This window comes from Caretta caretta, chromosome 9 (assembly GCF_965140235.1).
Source record: "Caretta caretta isolate rCarCar2 chromosome 9, rCarCar1.hap1, whole genome shotgun sequence".
NCBI classification, from domain to species: Eukaryota; Metazoa; Chordata; order Testudines; family Cheloniidae; genus Caretta; species Caretta caretta.
The window spans coordinates 49,806,168-49,820,296 of record NC_134214.1 but is presented as its reverse complement, the minus strand read 5'-3'; the positions used below and the strand labels follow the sequence as shown (position 1 = coordinate 49,820,296).

The 14,129-nt window shown below is 45.4% G+C and overlaps 1 protein-coding gene across 8 annotated transcripts in view; it reads right to left on the bottom strand.

Moving 5' to 3' along the window:
- The window catches only part of MAP3K13 (mitogen-activated protein kinase kinase kinase 13), a 147,281-nt gene that overhangs the window by 34,386 nt on the left and 98,766 nt on the right, over positions 1–14,129 (bottom strand). For all 8 annotated transcript variants that reach the window (XM_048863738.2, XM_048863735.2, XM_075132281.1 and 5 more), the window contains 4 exons: positions 10,904–11,095; positions 9,146–9,304; positions 6,679–6,837; positions 3,619–3,727 (listed from right to left, as the gene is read on the bottom strand). In XM_048863738.2, coding sequence (XP_048719695.1) covers positions 3,619–3,727; positions 6,679–6,837; positions 9,146–9,304; positions 10,904–11,095 — 619 coding nt within the window. The remainder of the gene's footprint in view (positions 1–3,618; positions 3,728–6,678; positions 6,838–9,145; positions 9,305–10,903; positions 11,096–14,129) is intronic.

Below are 14,129 nucleotides of genomic sequence, written 5' to 3'. Positions count from 1 at the left end.
AGCGGCCTCCATGCTTGCCTTGGTATGGCGTCCGCACAGAAAAAAGGCGTGGAACGATTGTCTGCCGTTGCTCTGACGGAGGGAGGGGCGACTGACGACATGGCTTACAGGGTTGGCTTCAGGGAGCTAAGATCAACAAAGGGTGTGCCTGTACATCAAGGAGTATTTCAGGCAGGACTGCACGGAGGGTTCCAATAAGAAATGGTGCACCTAAGTTATCGTTGTTATTGGAACAAGGAGGTTAGCCTGGCCTCTGATTGATACATGGCTAGATTTACCTCGCTGCACCTTCTCTGTGAGTGACTGCAGTGTGATCTAGATAGGGGAGGAGGCAAATGAGTACAAAACAAATCTGGTCTATTTCTTGTTCTGACCCACTCCATCTATCTTTTACATCTTTGGCTGGCAGCAGACGGTGCAGAAGGACTGCATGCCATCCATATCTCATGGCTGCTTGGCAGAAGATGGTACAGTACGACTGCTAGCCATCTTCATCTCTTGCCTGCCTGGCATAAGATGGTACAATACGACTGCTAGCAATCCTCATCTCTTGCCTGCCTGGCAGAAGATGGTACAGTACGACTGCTAGCAGTCCGTATTGCCTGCCCGCTCACCATAAGACGGTTCAATAGGACTGACTGCAGGACTAAAGAGAATGACCTGGTCAAGTCACTCCAAATTTAGTCCCTGCGCCCATGTCTGCCCAGGCGCTCCCAGCCGACGTGGCCAGGAGCACCTCGGACACGACGAGGACGACTACCAGTCGTATTGCACCGTCTGCTGCCAGAAGGCAATGGGTTGCTGCTACTGTGCAGCAAAGCCGTACCGCGTCTGCCAGCACCCAGGAGACATAGGGTGACGGTTACCTGAGCTGGCTCCATGCTTGCCGTGGTATGGCGTCTGCACAGGTAACTCAGGAAAAAAGGCGCGAAATGATTGTCTGCCCTTGCTTTCACGGAGGGAGGGAGGGAACGGGGGCCTGACGACACGTACCCAGAACCACCCGCGACAATGTTTTAGCCCCATCAGAGTGCTCCATTGTGACTGCTCTGGACAGCACTCTCAGATGCCCGATTGTTTGCCATTGCTCTGACGCTGGGAGGGGCGCTTACAGGGTTGGCTTCAGGGAGCTAAAATCAACAAAGGGGGTGGCTTTACATCAAGGAGTATTTCAGGCAGGACTTCACGGAGGGTTCCAATAAGAAATGGTGCACCTAAGTTATTGTCCTTATTGGAACAAGAAGGTTAGCCTGGCCTCTGATTGATACATGGCTAGATTTACCTTGCTGCACCTTCTCTGTAAGTGACTGCAGTGTGATCTAGAAGAATGAGTCCCCTAGACAGGGGAGGGGGGGAAGCAAATGAGTACAAAACAAATCTGGTCTATTTCTTGTTTTGATACACTCCATCTATCTTTTACATCTTTGGCTGGCAGCAGACGGTGCAGAAGGACTGCATGCCATCCACATCTCATGGCTGCTCGGCAGAAGATGGTACAGTACGACTGCTAGCAGTCCGTATCGTCTGCCCGCTCACCATAAGACGGTTCAATAGGACTGACTGCAGGACTAAAGAGAATGACCTGGTCAAGTCACTCCAAATTTAGTCCCTGCGCCCATGTCTGCCCAGGCGCTCCTGATCGACCTCACAGAGGCGACCAGGAGCACCTCAGACATGACGATGACGGCTACCAGTCGTACTGTACCGTCTGCTGCCACAAGGCAAGGGGTTGCTGCTACTGTGTAGCAATGCCGTACCGCGTCTGCCAGCACCCAGGAGACATAGGGTGACGGTTACCTGAGCGGGCTCCATGCTTGCCGTGGTATGGCGTCTACACAGGTAACTCAGGAAAAAAGGCGCGAAATGATTGTCTGCCCTTGCTTTCACGGGGGGAGGGAGGGAACGGGGGGCTGACGATATGTACCCAGAACCACCCGCGACAATGTTTTAGCCCCATCAGGCATTGGGATCTCAACCCAGAATTCCAATGGGCAGCGGAGATTGCGGGAACTGTGGGATAGCTACCCACAGTGCAACGCTCCGGAAGTCGACGCTTGCCTCGGTACTGTGGAAGCGCTCCGCCGAGTTAATGCACTTAATGCACTTAGAGCATTTTCTGTGGGGACACACACACTCGAATATATAAAACCGATTTCTGAAAAACCGACTTCTATAAATTCGACCTAATTTCGTAGTGTAGACATACCCTGGATGAGTGTTTGGTCACTTTCCAAGTTTATGAGGCCCGGTAGTGTGTCTACTGGCACAGTATTAACCCTCTAAAGTCCCTAGCCCTTGTGGCCCTAATGTGTAGAATCACACCTTGTGTGCTCACTCACCATACAGGACAGAGGGGATCATCCCCATCTTTCACCCTGGGAGCAGCTGATAGGGCCAGGGAGCTGGGACCCTGGGGATCCTGCACAGCTGTCTTTGTCCCTTTTGATTACTCCCTTGCAGTCCTAGGTCCCTTCACTGTTCTGGGACGGCTCTTTCATCTGTTCAGCTCGCTGCCCTTCCCTGCTCCACCATAGCTGTGGTGGTTCCTCTGGCAGCTCAGCCTCCAGGCGGCCCTCTGCACCCTGCAGCCAGACTCCAAGTACTGCTCCATTGGCAGCAGGTCCATTCGTCTCCTGCTGCCTGGGGCTTAGCCTGGAGCCAGTGAGACCCCCCAGCATGTGAAGGAACGGGGAAATGTGTGTGGATGCAGGGCTCAACTCTACCTCCTGCTGAGACATGTTTCCAGGCTCCAGACAAGTCTAGACTAGCAGCCCTCACTTCCTTTTCATCTGTGCCTGCCTCTTTGCCCAGCCATCCCTGTCCTGGGCTTAGTACGTTGCTTGTGTCTCCTCTCTCAAAAAGAGAAAGGGGCCAAACAGTTCCCAGGGCTCCTCCCACTACGCTGGGATAGCTACTGCTCGGAAGTGACCAGCTGACCCTCTAGGTTATCTTTGACTGGGCTTGCACAGAAGAGGGCTGGAATTTATTGGAGGCCTGGATGGTGCACACAGTTACATGTGTCTCCAAAGAAGCTTCTCTAAGACAGTTGTGGCTGGGCTGAAGCCTGAGCATGCTGATACTGTTGGGTCTGTCTGGTCTGCAAATGCTGTAAACTGCTATAAATGCCGGACTGCAGACCAGGCTTGCTGGCCGTTTATAAATTGCATCAAGGCCTATTGGGCTGCAGGCCTAACTTGTAGCTGCTGCAGCTGTTGTTGTGCTATCCATTTCTTCTTCCACTTCTGTCTTTTGGGTAAAGGGTGTCTGGAAACACCACTTCTGGTACAAACGTCCCCACCCTGTTTTCTGAACACAGCAGGTGCATACACACACGGTTTGTGTCCAAAGCATAATCCCTTCCTAGCACAAGCCTTTATTGTTAACATAAATAGTAAAGCATAAGCCTCAGCCTAAGATTTTTCTGAGGTTGGCTTATTATTACATTTTCCCTTGCAAGACCCTCCTGTCCTTGCCCTAGTCCTCTCTTTCCCGCTCAGACACAAACCAATCCATTACATCCTGGGCTGGAGTCCCACTTGGTCTGGCTTCCAGCATGAGTCAGCAATAGCTGTGAGACCCCCGTAGCCCTCCTAGCAGCTATGACCAGTCTGTATTTACCTGGGATTTGAAATAAGTCTCCTGAGGGGTGGCAAGAACGTCAGCAGATGCAATGTCTAGGTGCATCAGCGTCTGTCGGAAAGAGGGACGGTTCCGGGGCTTGCTCTGCCTGAACAGAACAACAAAGTCAAGTTAAGGGGACATGCTATCGAGTTAAAATCAGACTGAAAGTGTTTTACCCACTACTGGTACAATCAACCTATAATTGCTGTAGCTGGAAAAGAGCAGAACACAAGAATTCTCTTTCCCACCCAGTGTATTTCTTTGTTGCACTTGGCAGCTTGCTGTGTGTAAGCCCTTTCACTGTTGCGCTGTAGTCAGTTTTCCCTTCTACAACACCAGGGCAGAGAGAACATTTGTAAAACAGGAAACTGTAACTGTGAAATCACAAAAGTCAGCAGAGGCCTCAAGGCAGGTAGAAACTGAATCTTCTCTAACTCATTTGGTGAAACTGACTAGATTTCAGCCTGGTGTCCCTTGAGTTTCTGAATCTGTAACTGACATATTTAGAGCACGCTCCTAAGAATTACAGGTCAGTGAAGAATAGGCAGCATCACAGCATTTTTCTTCCTCATTCTCCTAGTATATTAGCCAGAACGAATGGTGGCCCATCTTGGCTAATGTAGGAGAATCAAGGTATTCTTTAATATTCCATACCCCTTAGGGATTCCCTGCCATTAGTGAGCCTGAAGTATGAAGACTCAGCATTAATGCCCTTCCTAAGAATAAGACCTTGAGCTCTGTAACCTGGCAAGAGGAATGTATGGAGAACATTACCCACAACCACAAGGGTAAAGTCCCCAGACCAGCACACAGCTGGATTTCCTCTATAACTAGCTCATGACCAGCCATTTTGACAGAAGCATCTAGGCCCCCAATAGAAACATATTTCCTTGGGAAAATTTGATGTCAAACTTGCAGGAATGAGACGCAGGTTGAAAAATAGGTGGATTTGTCTGCATCTCATATAGAGAGGTTTCTGTGCATATGAGGAGGTATGCAATTCTTAACTAACGAACTCAGACTGTACTGGTCCAAGAGCTATAGAGCCAACAGATTAAAAATAATTTTCCAGGATTGTATTAATGGATTCACAGATTCCAGGGACCATTGTGATCATCTAGTCGGACCTCCTGTATAACACAGACATAGACCTTCCCCAAAATAATTCCTAAAGCATTTCTTTTAGAAAAACATCCAATCTTGATTTTAAAATTGCTGGTGATAGAGAATCCACCACAATCCTTGATAAATTGTTCCAATGGTTAATTATTCTCACTGTTAAAAATGTACAGCTTATTTCCAGTCTGAATTTGGCTAGCTTCAACTTCCAGCTATTGGATCATTTTATACCTTTGTCTGCTAGATTGAAGAGCCCATTATCAAATATTTGTTTCCCAGTTAGGTCCTTATACACCCTGATAAAGTCACTCTTAACCTGTTTTTGTTAAGCTAAATAGATTGAGCTCCTTGAGTCTATCACCATAAGACAGGTTTTCTAATCCTTTAATCATTCTCATGGATCTTCTCTGAACCCTCTCCAATTTACCAACATCCTTCTTGAATTGTGGGCACAAGAACTGGATGCAGGATTCCAGCAGCAGTGACAAATACAGAGGTATTATAACCTCTCAGCTCCTACTCGAGATTCCCGTTTATGCATCCCAGGATCGCATTAGCCCTTTGTGCCACAGCATCGCACTGGGAGCTCCTATTCACCTGATTATCCCATGACCCAAATCTTTTTCAGAGTCACAGCTTTCCAGGATAGAGTCCCACATCCTGCAAGCATGGCCTACATGCTTTGTTCCTAGATATATACATTTATATTTAGCCCTATCAACACGCACATTGTTCGCTTGCGCCCAGTTTACCAAGTGATCTAGATCACTCTGTATCTGCGTATCATTTATCACTCCCCCAATTTCTGTGTCTGGAAACTTTATCAGTGATTATTTTGTTTTTCTTCTGGGTCATTAATAAAAATGTTAAATAGTGTAGGTCCAAGAACTGAGCCTTGTGCGATCCCACTGGAAACACATCTACTCAATGATGATTCCCTATATAAAGGCCCAGAAGGAGGGCAGACATGACTGCTAAAACAGACGGGACAGAGTCAAACAAGATTGATGGGGCTTCTGAGCTCAAACATTCTTGCTAATTTGGATATTTTCATCCTCAGACAGCAGAATTTGCAGGGAGGGGCTTGAGAAGGTGTCCTGAGTCTGGGAATAATATGGACCAGGGAGCCAAGAGGCAGCAGCATCCTCAAATTGACATAGAGAATTAGCTACAGCACAGAGACAGTGGCATCTCTCCAGCTCCCAGCGGAAACAGAGACCGGATCCCTCTGGCTGACACTGCCTCTGCTGCAGATCACAGCCTCCCCTTCTTTCACCACCTAGAACCGTGCCAAGGCTGGGAACTGGATCCCTGTTCCTGTTGCTTCCAATTCTTCCCTCTTCCTCCTCTCTTCTGAACAGCACTCCACTCAGCTCTCCTCTCTTCCCACCCTCCGAGTAGTTGTTACGTACCACCCACCTAGCTCCAGATCCATAGTCCTCTCTGAGTGACTCCTGGTTCTCCCGTATTCAGCCACGGTCAGGATGAGCCTTTGGCCACCTGCCTCATCGTCCTTACCTCCTCATTCGATCTGCAGCTCTCCAGCATCTCTCTCACTTGCCCTGGTCGTCCCCAAGCCCTGCCGTGTCTAATTTCTCCAACACTGAGTTCCGTTCTCTGACCACCCTGGTCTCTTTCAACATCAACATCAATGGCATAAGTAACTGCATGCTGTCTGTAGGAACTCCAATGCCTTGCTGGTGACAAGTCATTTTGCTTCATGGCAGCGGGACATGGAATGTCACACCCAGCATAGTATGCCACCAGCACATAGTCTCTCTCTCAGAGGCAATAGTGTTTTTTAAAAAGAGAACTTTGCTCTGGACCCCACCCTCCAGTCCTTACTCAGGCGCCATTTCCACTGACCCCACTGGCAGTTTGGCAGAGCCAGGACTGCAGGATCAAGCCCCAAGTCTGTGCAGGGGATGTGGCTCTTACCATGTTTGCTTCATGAGGATTTTGAACCCATCTGGACAGGTGGAAGGGACAGGAAGGTGCAGGCTGTTACTGCCCACTCCCCAGATGATAGCTGAGGAGTCTACATCCTTGTATGGAATCTCTCCTGTAAGCAGCTCCCACAAAACTACCCCAAATGACCTGTTACAGAAACATAAGGACAAACCTCCACAGTGAGTTACATGGGTTGTGAAAAAATTCGGTAACAGACTAAGAGACTTTCTGTTCAGTTATCAAAATGGGCAGCAGGTTACATCTGATTTTGGATTTTGAAAATGGATTCAAGAATGGTAATGTTCATATATTTAACTAGATAAGGGTGTTATCCAGGGTTATGTTACACTTTGTGCAGTCTCTCTGTGCCACTGTTCTAGACCCTAGCCTTTTATCCACAGTTGCATCGGTTTTACCTTTCACTTTATACTGAAAAGCTAAATCAAATCCTCCTCCTTTTTGGGTTTTTAATCTCAAAAAGATATGAAGTTATGAGCAAAATACAATGGAATATGGGTAAAATCTACAATGGAAGGTCATGGTCTTGCCAATTCCAGTAACTAAAATGCAAAGTTATTTTTTCCAAGCTGTAATCATTGCTGATCATAGCTCCTTTGCTTTGGAACAAAGTGAGAATTTGTGTGTATTCATGATAAACCAGCTAACAGATTTCGATTGCTTTTAAAAAAAAAAACAAAAAAAAAACCCAAACACTCCCCCTGCTGGCATGTTTGCTGCACTAGCCGTGCCCTCTGCAGAAAAATGCTTCCAAAGCTAATGAAACACAAAACAACAGCAATGATTACAATGTGGAAGTGAGGAAACAAACACAGCCACTGTGTAGGTGCCACTATTTGGACATTTCAGACTCCATTGGAGATTCCCTCTTGTCCTAACTTGAAGAAAAATGAATAAGAATTGTGTTAAAACCAATCATGGCTAGAACAGTATAAGGAGGGTCTGTCGAGAGCAGGCAACCCACACTACAAGAAATGAAAATTACAGGTAAGAAAACTAAATCTGCCTTTCTCCTGTAATGAATCCAAGGCTCCAGAGAGAAGTCATAATTCACAAAAGGTAGCAAGGAATGACTGCCATCACCAACCACACAGAGGGCATCATAAAATAGTAAACTGATGCCAAAATGGTTAGTACAAAGGCAAAAGAGAGGTGACCAAAAGCCAAAGAAAAGCAATCACTGAATAACTGTTCCAGAAGCTAAAATTAGCCTGAGATGCAGAGATGTGGTAAAGACTATTTAGTGAGTTTCAAAGTCCAAATTTACTATATCCCAGAAGGAACAGCATCTTTCTCTCTCTTTCTCAATATATCCTTGCACGCTGACTACATTTCCCAGACTTGAAGAAAAGCTCTGTGTAAGCTCAAAAACTTGTCTCTTTCACCAACAGAAGCTGGTGCAATAAAATATATTATCTCACCCACCTTGTCTTTCTCCTGTCCTGGGACCAACCTGGCTATAACAACATCGCATGGAACAGAAAAACATGATCCTGTGTTTGTTCACTGTTTTAATTCTTAAAGGGGCAGGTTTTTGGGGCCCACTTTTGTGAGGTGCTGAGGACCTTCATGTCTCATCATCATCAAACATCTAAATACACTGAATTTTTATTGCTTTCATAGCCCCACTCCTCATTGTAGAGCTTATAATTAGGACCCTACCAAATTCACGGCCAGGAAATATGCGTCATGGACCGTGAAATCTGACCTCCCCCATGAAATCTGGTCTTTTGTGTACCTTTGCCCTATAATATACAGATTTCACAAGGGAGATCAGCGTTTTTCAAACTGGGGGTCCAGATCCAAAAGGTTGCAAGATTACTGGAGGGGGTGTGGTATTGCCACCCTTACTTCTGCGCTGCCTTCAAAGCCGGGTGGTTGAAGAGCAGAAGCTGCTGGCCAGGCAACCGACTCTGAAGGCAGTACAGAAGTAAGGGTGGCAATACCATCTCATGCCATCCTTTTTTCTGCGCTACTGCTGGCCGTGGCACTGCCTTCAAACCTGAGCTCCTGGCTAGCAGCCACTGCTCTCTGGCCGCCCAGCTCTGAAGGCAGCGCCACTGCCAGCAACAGAGAACTAAGGGTGTCAATACTGTGACCCCCCCCTACAATAACCTTGTGCCCCTCCCCACCCTTTTTGGGTCAGAACCCCTACAGTTACAACAATTACAATGAAATTTCAGATTTAAATATCTGAAATCATGAAATTTATTATTTTTAAAATCCAATGACCATGAAATTGACCAAAATGGACCATGAATTTGGTAGGGCCCTACATATAATATTTAGCAGCATCTCTGAGAATGGAAAGTCCAGTAGAGAGCAATGAGACAGACCTTCTGGTGAGTATAGAGTGCTGGAAATGCTATATAATGGGAAGATCTGACTGGTTGAAAGGAAGGTGAAGATGTGTAATTAACATGACAGTACTGCTCACCAGATATCCACTTTTTCAGAGACGGGCTCATTCCGTATCACCTCTGGGGCCATCCAAGCCACAGTGCCCGCGAAGGACATTTTTGTACTTTTATCACTGAGTTCTTTAGAAGTACCAAAATCTGAAATTTTTACTGCATCTGTATGAGTGACTAATACACTGGAGAGAGAGGGAAAAACACAAGGTATCAGCAATGAGAAAACGCTTTGCACTTCCCTAGCAACTTTCAGAAGTGGATCTTAAAGTTTTTTGTCACCCACTAACACTGTCAGGTATAAACTATAACTATTTTATCAATGGGCAAAGTGAGGGTGTAAGAATTAGTGGTTTATCTGGACCTAGCAGCCAGGAACTAAAGCTTTAAAACAATTTGATCAGTAAATGGAATTAATTTGCTAGTTTCGGTAAATTCTCTCCCTCTGTTCAGAACAAGTTTTTCTTATGTAACTCCACCAGATCCAGTTGTTCCGCCAACATGGGAGGGAGTCATAATGACCTCTTCCTTGCTTTGCATCATTAATAAGGTAGTGCTGAAATAAAATCAGTAGAGCAATCTACACTAACATTTTTGCTTGTCTGTCTCCAGCCCTACTGATCAAGGGCTCCTGGTTTCTATCATTGCTCAAACCCACGGCCCCATAAACTACACTGTTCTGGAAACAAAGCTCCTCCCTCTTGGAATCTAGCTCAAACACTTCCTATCTAAAGCCTCAATTTTAACCACAGTCACTCAAGATCTTAGTGCAGTAGCTATTGTTAGCAAATGGCTCTGTTTCAAATCAGTATTACGTATTGGTGAGGCTGTTTGACAGGGTCAGAGTACAGGGTTAATAATACTGCAGCTTCACAGATGAATTACCACAAAATTCTTTTGATTTTTTTCCAAACTCTGATTCTAAATTCTAGAGGCCAAAGTCCATCCTGGTGTAAACCGACTGTAACAGAGTCATAACGGGGAACATCAAGGTTGACTATATTTGGGGGACTTTCAAACTTCTTTTAAATACATGTTTTAACACAAAATGACTACTAAGATGGAAAAATGCAATTAGCCATATGCAGGTATATACTGTATACAGTATAATTAGAGGTAACAATTACAGAAAAATGTAGAACTATTTGTTGGAAAATTTATCTTGATATTCAAACTAGCAATAATATAAATAATAAGTGATGTAACAATAATAACCTCACTGCCCAAACAATGTAACATACCATTTAAAACATTTACAGCCAAATACAGATACAATAACAGAACCACAGTCACACCGCGTGCTGTAAACAGTGAAGGAAGGGTGAGGCTGAAGCAATGTCCAGGGTGAACGAGATAAGACAGCTGGGCAGTATCAGCAGGGGAACAGGTGCAGGAGAAGAGGAAGATACACATTCAGGAGAGCAGGGGATGAGACCAGAACAAAACAGACAAGAAAGACAGACAAAATAGAGAAGAAGGAGACAGAGTGATTCACTTTTTCAAAAGGGCAAAACAGACATCTCATTAGCATACATGTTTCCCTACTATTACTTTCCCACATAAGCAACTCGTGCATAACAGAGATGTTATGCTAGTATAAATGGGAGCAGAGATGGTCCATGCAGTTACAAACAGGTCAGAGGAGTCACAAGACAAATCTCTCTCAAGTTATGGGCCAGACCATGAGAAAGTTTAAGGGCCCCATATCTAGCTCGATATCCATTTGCTGGAGGAATTCACTCAAAAATCTACTTTTTCAGAGTTTTAAGCACCCAAGGACTTACTTTGGTGACTTGAGGTCTCGGTGGATGATTTTATGAAGGTGTAAGTAATTCATTCCGCTTGCAATCCCTGTGGACCAGTCCACAAGCAGCCGAGGCGTGACTTTCCGACCCGCTCGTAGCACTTCATAGAGCTGTCCATGTGCGCAGTACTCCATGATAATACAGTAACATGGAGCTTGAGTGCAAACTCCCCTGTCAGAGAACACACAAACACTATACACATTACTGCAAATCAAACCCAACACTCAGTATCAAAGGGATTCTCTGAACTCAAAAATATACCATTGTGATCTGAATGCCCAGAGCTCATTGACTTTCCTGGCAGGGAGCTGTAGGGGCTCAGCATTTTTGAAAATTAGACCGTTGTTCTTTATCTGGAACGTGTCAACTGTGCACCTGACTCATATGTGGAGAAATTAAGTTTGTCTATAGAAGCAGAAGCTGCTCTGTAGGTTTATGTCTTTGGCTTTTACTTTCTAGTATTGACCTTCATTCTCCAGGGATACAGGCAAAGGAACACAGACATTGCCATACAGGTCCAGATCAGACTACAGAGCCCCCAGGTCAAGCAATGACAGGGGCTTTCGATGCTTCACAGGAAAACAAAAACCATGCCTTAGTAAATGCTCAATCAGGAAGAGCTCTGGAACACCAGACACATAGCAAATACAAACTTTAGTGTAGTTCAATGCCAAAATGCCTGAAGAGAGCTAACCTTCCATGAGAAAACTTCCATTCTGTGAGACCCCATTAGTCCCCCAGCATTTTGATTAACCAGCTAATAATGTGACACTATTAGATTAAAAGTAATATTTCTATTACTATTTCTTCTACATTTTCTCCTCCTCCCTTCCCACTAAGATTACAGAAAACAGATCCATCTCCAGTCAGCAGGACTTAGACTTTATTTTTTACTTCGGGTTTGTTTGTATTTGTTTGTGTGGTGTTCCTATGTCAAAGTTAGGTCAAAATAGTAGGTTTTATATTTATTCCATATCTTGTCAGACATGCTTTGGAGAAACACGGCTTGTGTTCATTGAACCACTGCAGTCACCTTCTAACTTGTCACATAATTCGTTTGATTGGCTTGCCTTCTACTAAGTCACTCTGGGCTCAGTTTTACAGCTGCGTCACGTGAAGAGCTCCCACTGAATTAGCAGAAATTCCACATTAAAGTAGCTCTAACCTGGACCTTGTATTAGTATTCAGCCAGGTTAACAGAATAAGGGTTCATCTCCACTCCATTTGGAGCTAAATTCTTGTTAACACTCACCATATATTTTAGAACTATTCAAAAATCCTCTTGCAGCAAAAGTTAAATTAGGTTGGGAAGTATCTGCAGGCATCACTTGGATAACAAATGGGGTTAGGAGTAAAATCGACTTAGATTATTTGTCTGTACTATATGGTCTGTCTCCTTAGGGCATGGACTGTGTCCATGTTTTGTACAGCACTGAGCATATCAACCATGCCCAGTAAGTAACTCCAGTAATAAATTACCTACTTACACCACAGAGCTGCAAGATCTGGTTTTGCTTTATGCACACTCTAGTGTTATGCCTGCTCCGAGAAGATCTGTTGCAAGTTCAAGTACAATTCAGTTCAGTCCTTTAAGAGGATGAGGGCTGTAGAGACTGATAGCTCTGCGAGAGCTCTTGCCTTTTTATGTTTTGCAATAACACGAATTCAGATTGGGTTAATGGCAAAATTCTGCCCTTGCAGCAAGAACATTGTTGGATGGAAGCAATAAGGTGTTGGCTTTAGGAAGGGTCCATATGCCATCCTGCCAGCCCAGGCTGAATGCAGTGGGCAGAATACCTCATTCTGTCCCCTAAAAAGCAGCATTTCCAATCCCCACGTATGCTACTGACTACAATACGTACAGGTGGATGGGCCCACACCAGTACAGCACACACCCTGTCAGTCCATCAGCCATGCCCTGACCTAGCACTCAATAGACACTGATGAGGAAATCCTCCCCACTTGCTGTGAGAAAGAAGAAGCAGCACCCTCAAAGCTCTTCTGATTTAAACACACCTGTGCAACATAGAGCGCAAGTTGCCCTGGGTGTTCAGACTTTCATGGGATCCTCACATAACACAGAGTCAGGCTTGTGCTTAAGTACCTTGAAGAGTCGGGATTTAACTAAGGAGCAGGTTGGAAAAAAGGCCATGTCCTTTAAGACATTCTCTGGTGTATAGACCATCTCAGAGAGTCCTCAACCTGAGGAGCACACCATCATGTAGCCCTCTCAAATCACATTTCACAGAGCCTTGAAAATTTGTCCTGCCTGGATCTGCTCCTAGGATGAGACCATGAACCTGTCCTGATGCAGGCAAGCTACAGGCCAAGAGGACTTGGTAGTCCCTGGGAATTTTAAAACCTGAATAAGGACTACAGTAGATCTTTCTTTGTTCTCTCTCAGACAGTTATGACGAGAGAATGCACCTTCCACAGGGTGTGAACTACACCAATTGCAAGACTATGCTCTTGTGCCAGTCATCTAGATAAGGATAGACCTGCATGCCCCAGTGACATGGATTAGGCACCACCCCAGCCAGTTACTCAGTGATCACCCACGGATTGCTGCCAGTTGGAAAGGGAGCATTTTATACAGGCTGCCCACCATAAACCTGAAGCTGTTCCTGTTCTCCTGTCTGAATGTTCTTGGGTCTCACCATCATCTTTAAATAGCTTCACTAAGCATAGCTGGAGCCCGCAGAGCACAGTCTAAGGAGCAACTCATTCTCACTCAAGGGGGAGAGGAGTTGCTCTTCTGATCAGCTCTGTTCACTCTGCCTGACTACAGCTCTACGCATTGTTCTCCTTCTCCCCAGTAGTGAGGCTCTCCCCGATGGACAGGACAGGAAAAGTTTCCCATGGGCTTTGTGCATGGGGAAATCTCTCTGGCAATAGTTTCCTTGGTCTTTCCTTTACCTGTAGATGTGCGAAGTTCACAGGACTGTGTTTTTGTGTGTATGAGTGTCTATATAACCCCTCTGGGTTGGAATGTTGCACACCATAACAGTGCCCACAACACTACATACCTGTGCGTGAGAGGAGGGGCAGAATACGTTTCCAGTTTTAACTATGGAAGATTGGATAAACCAGAAGGCAAGTCGTGTACTCGGAGCTCACCATTTGGCCAGGACATGATGGCTAACAATGCCTTCTTCTGGAAAAAAACAAGTTATTACTTTTCTAGTAATTATCTAGATAACAGAAG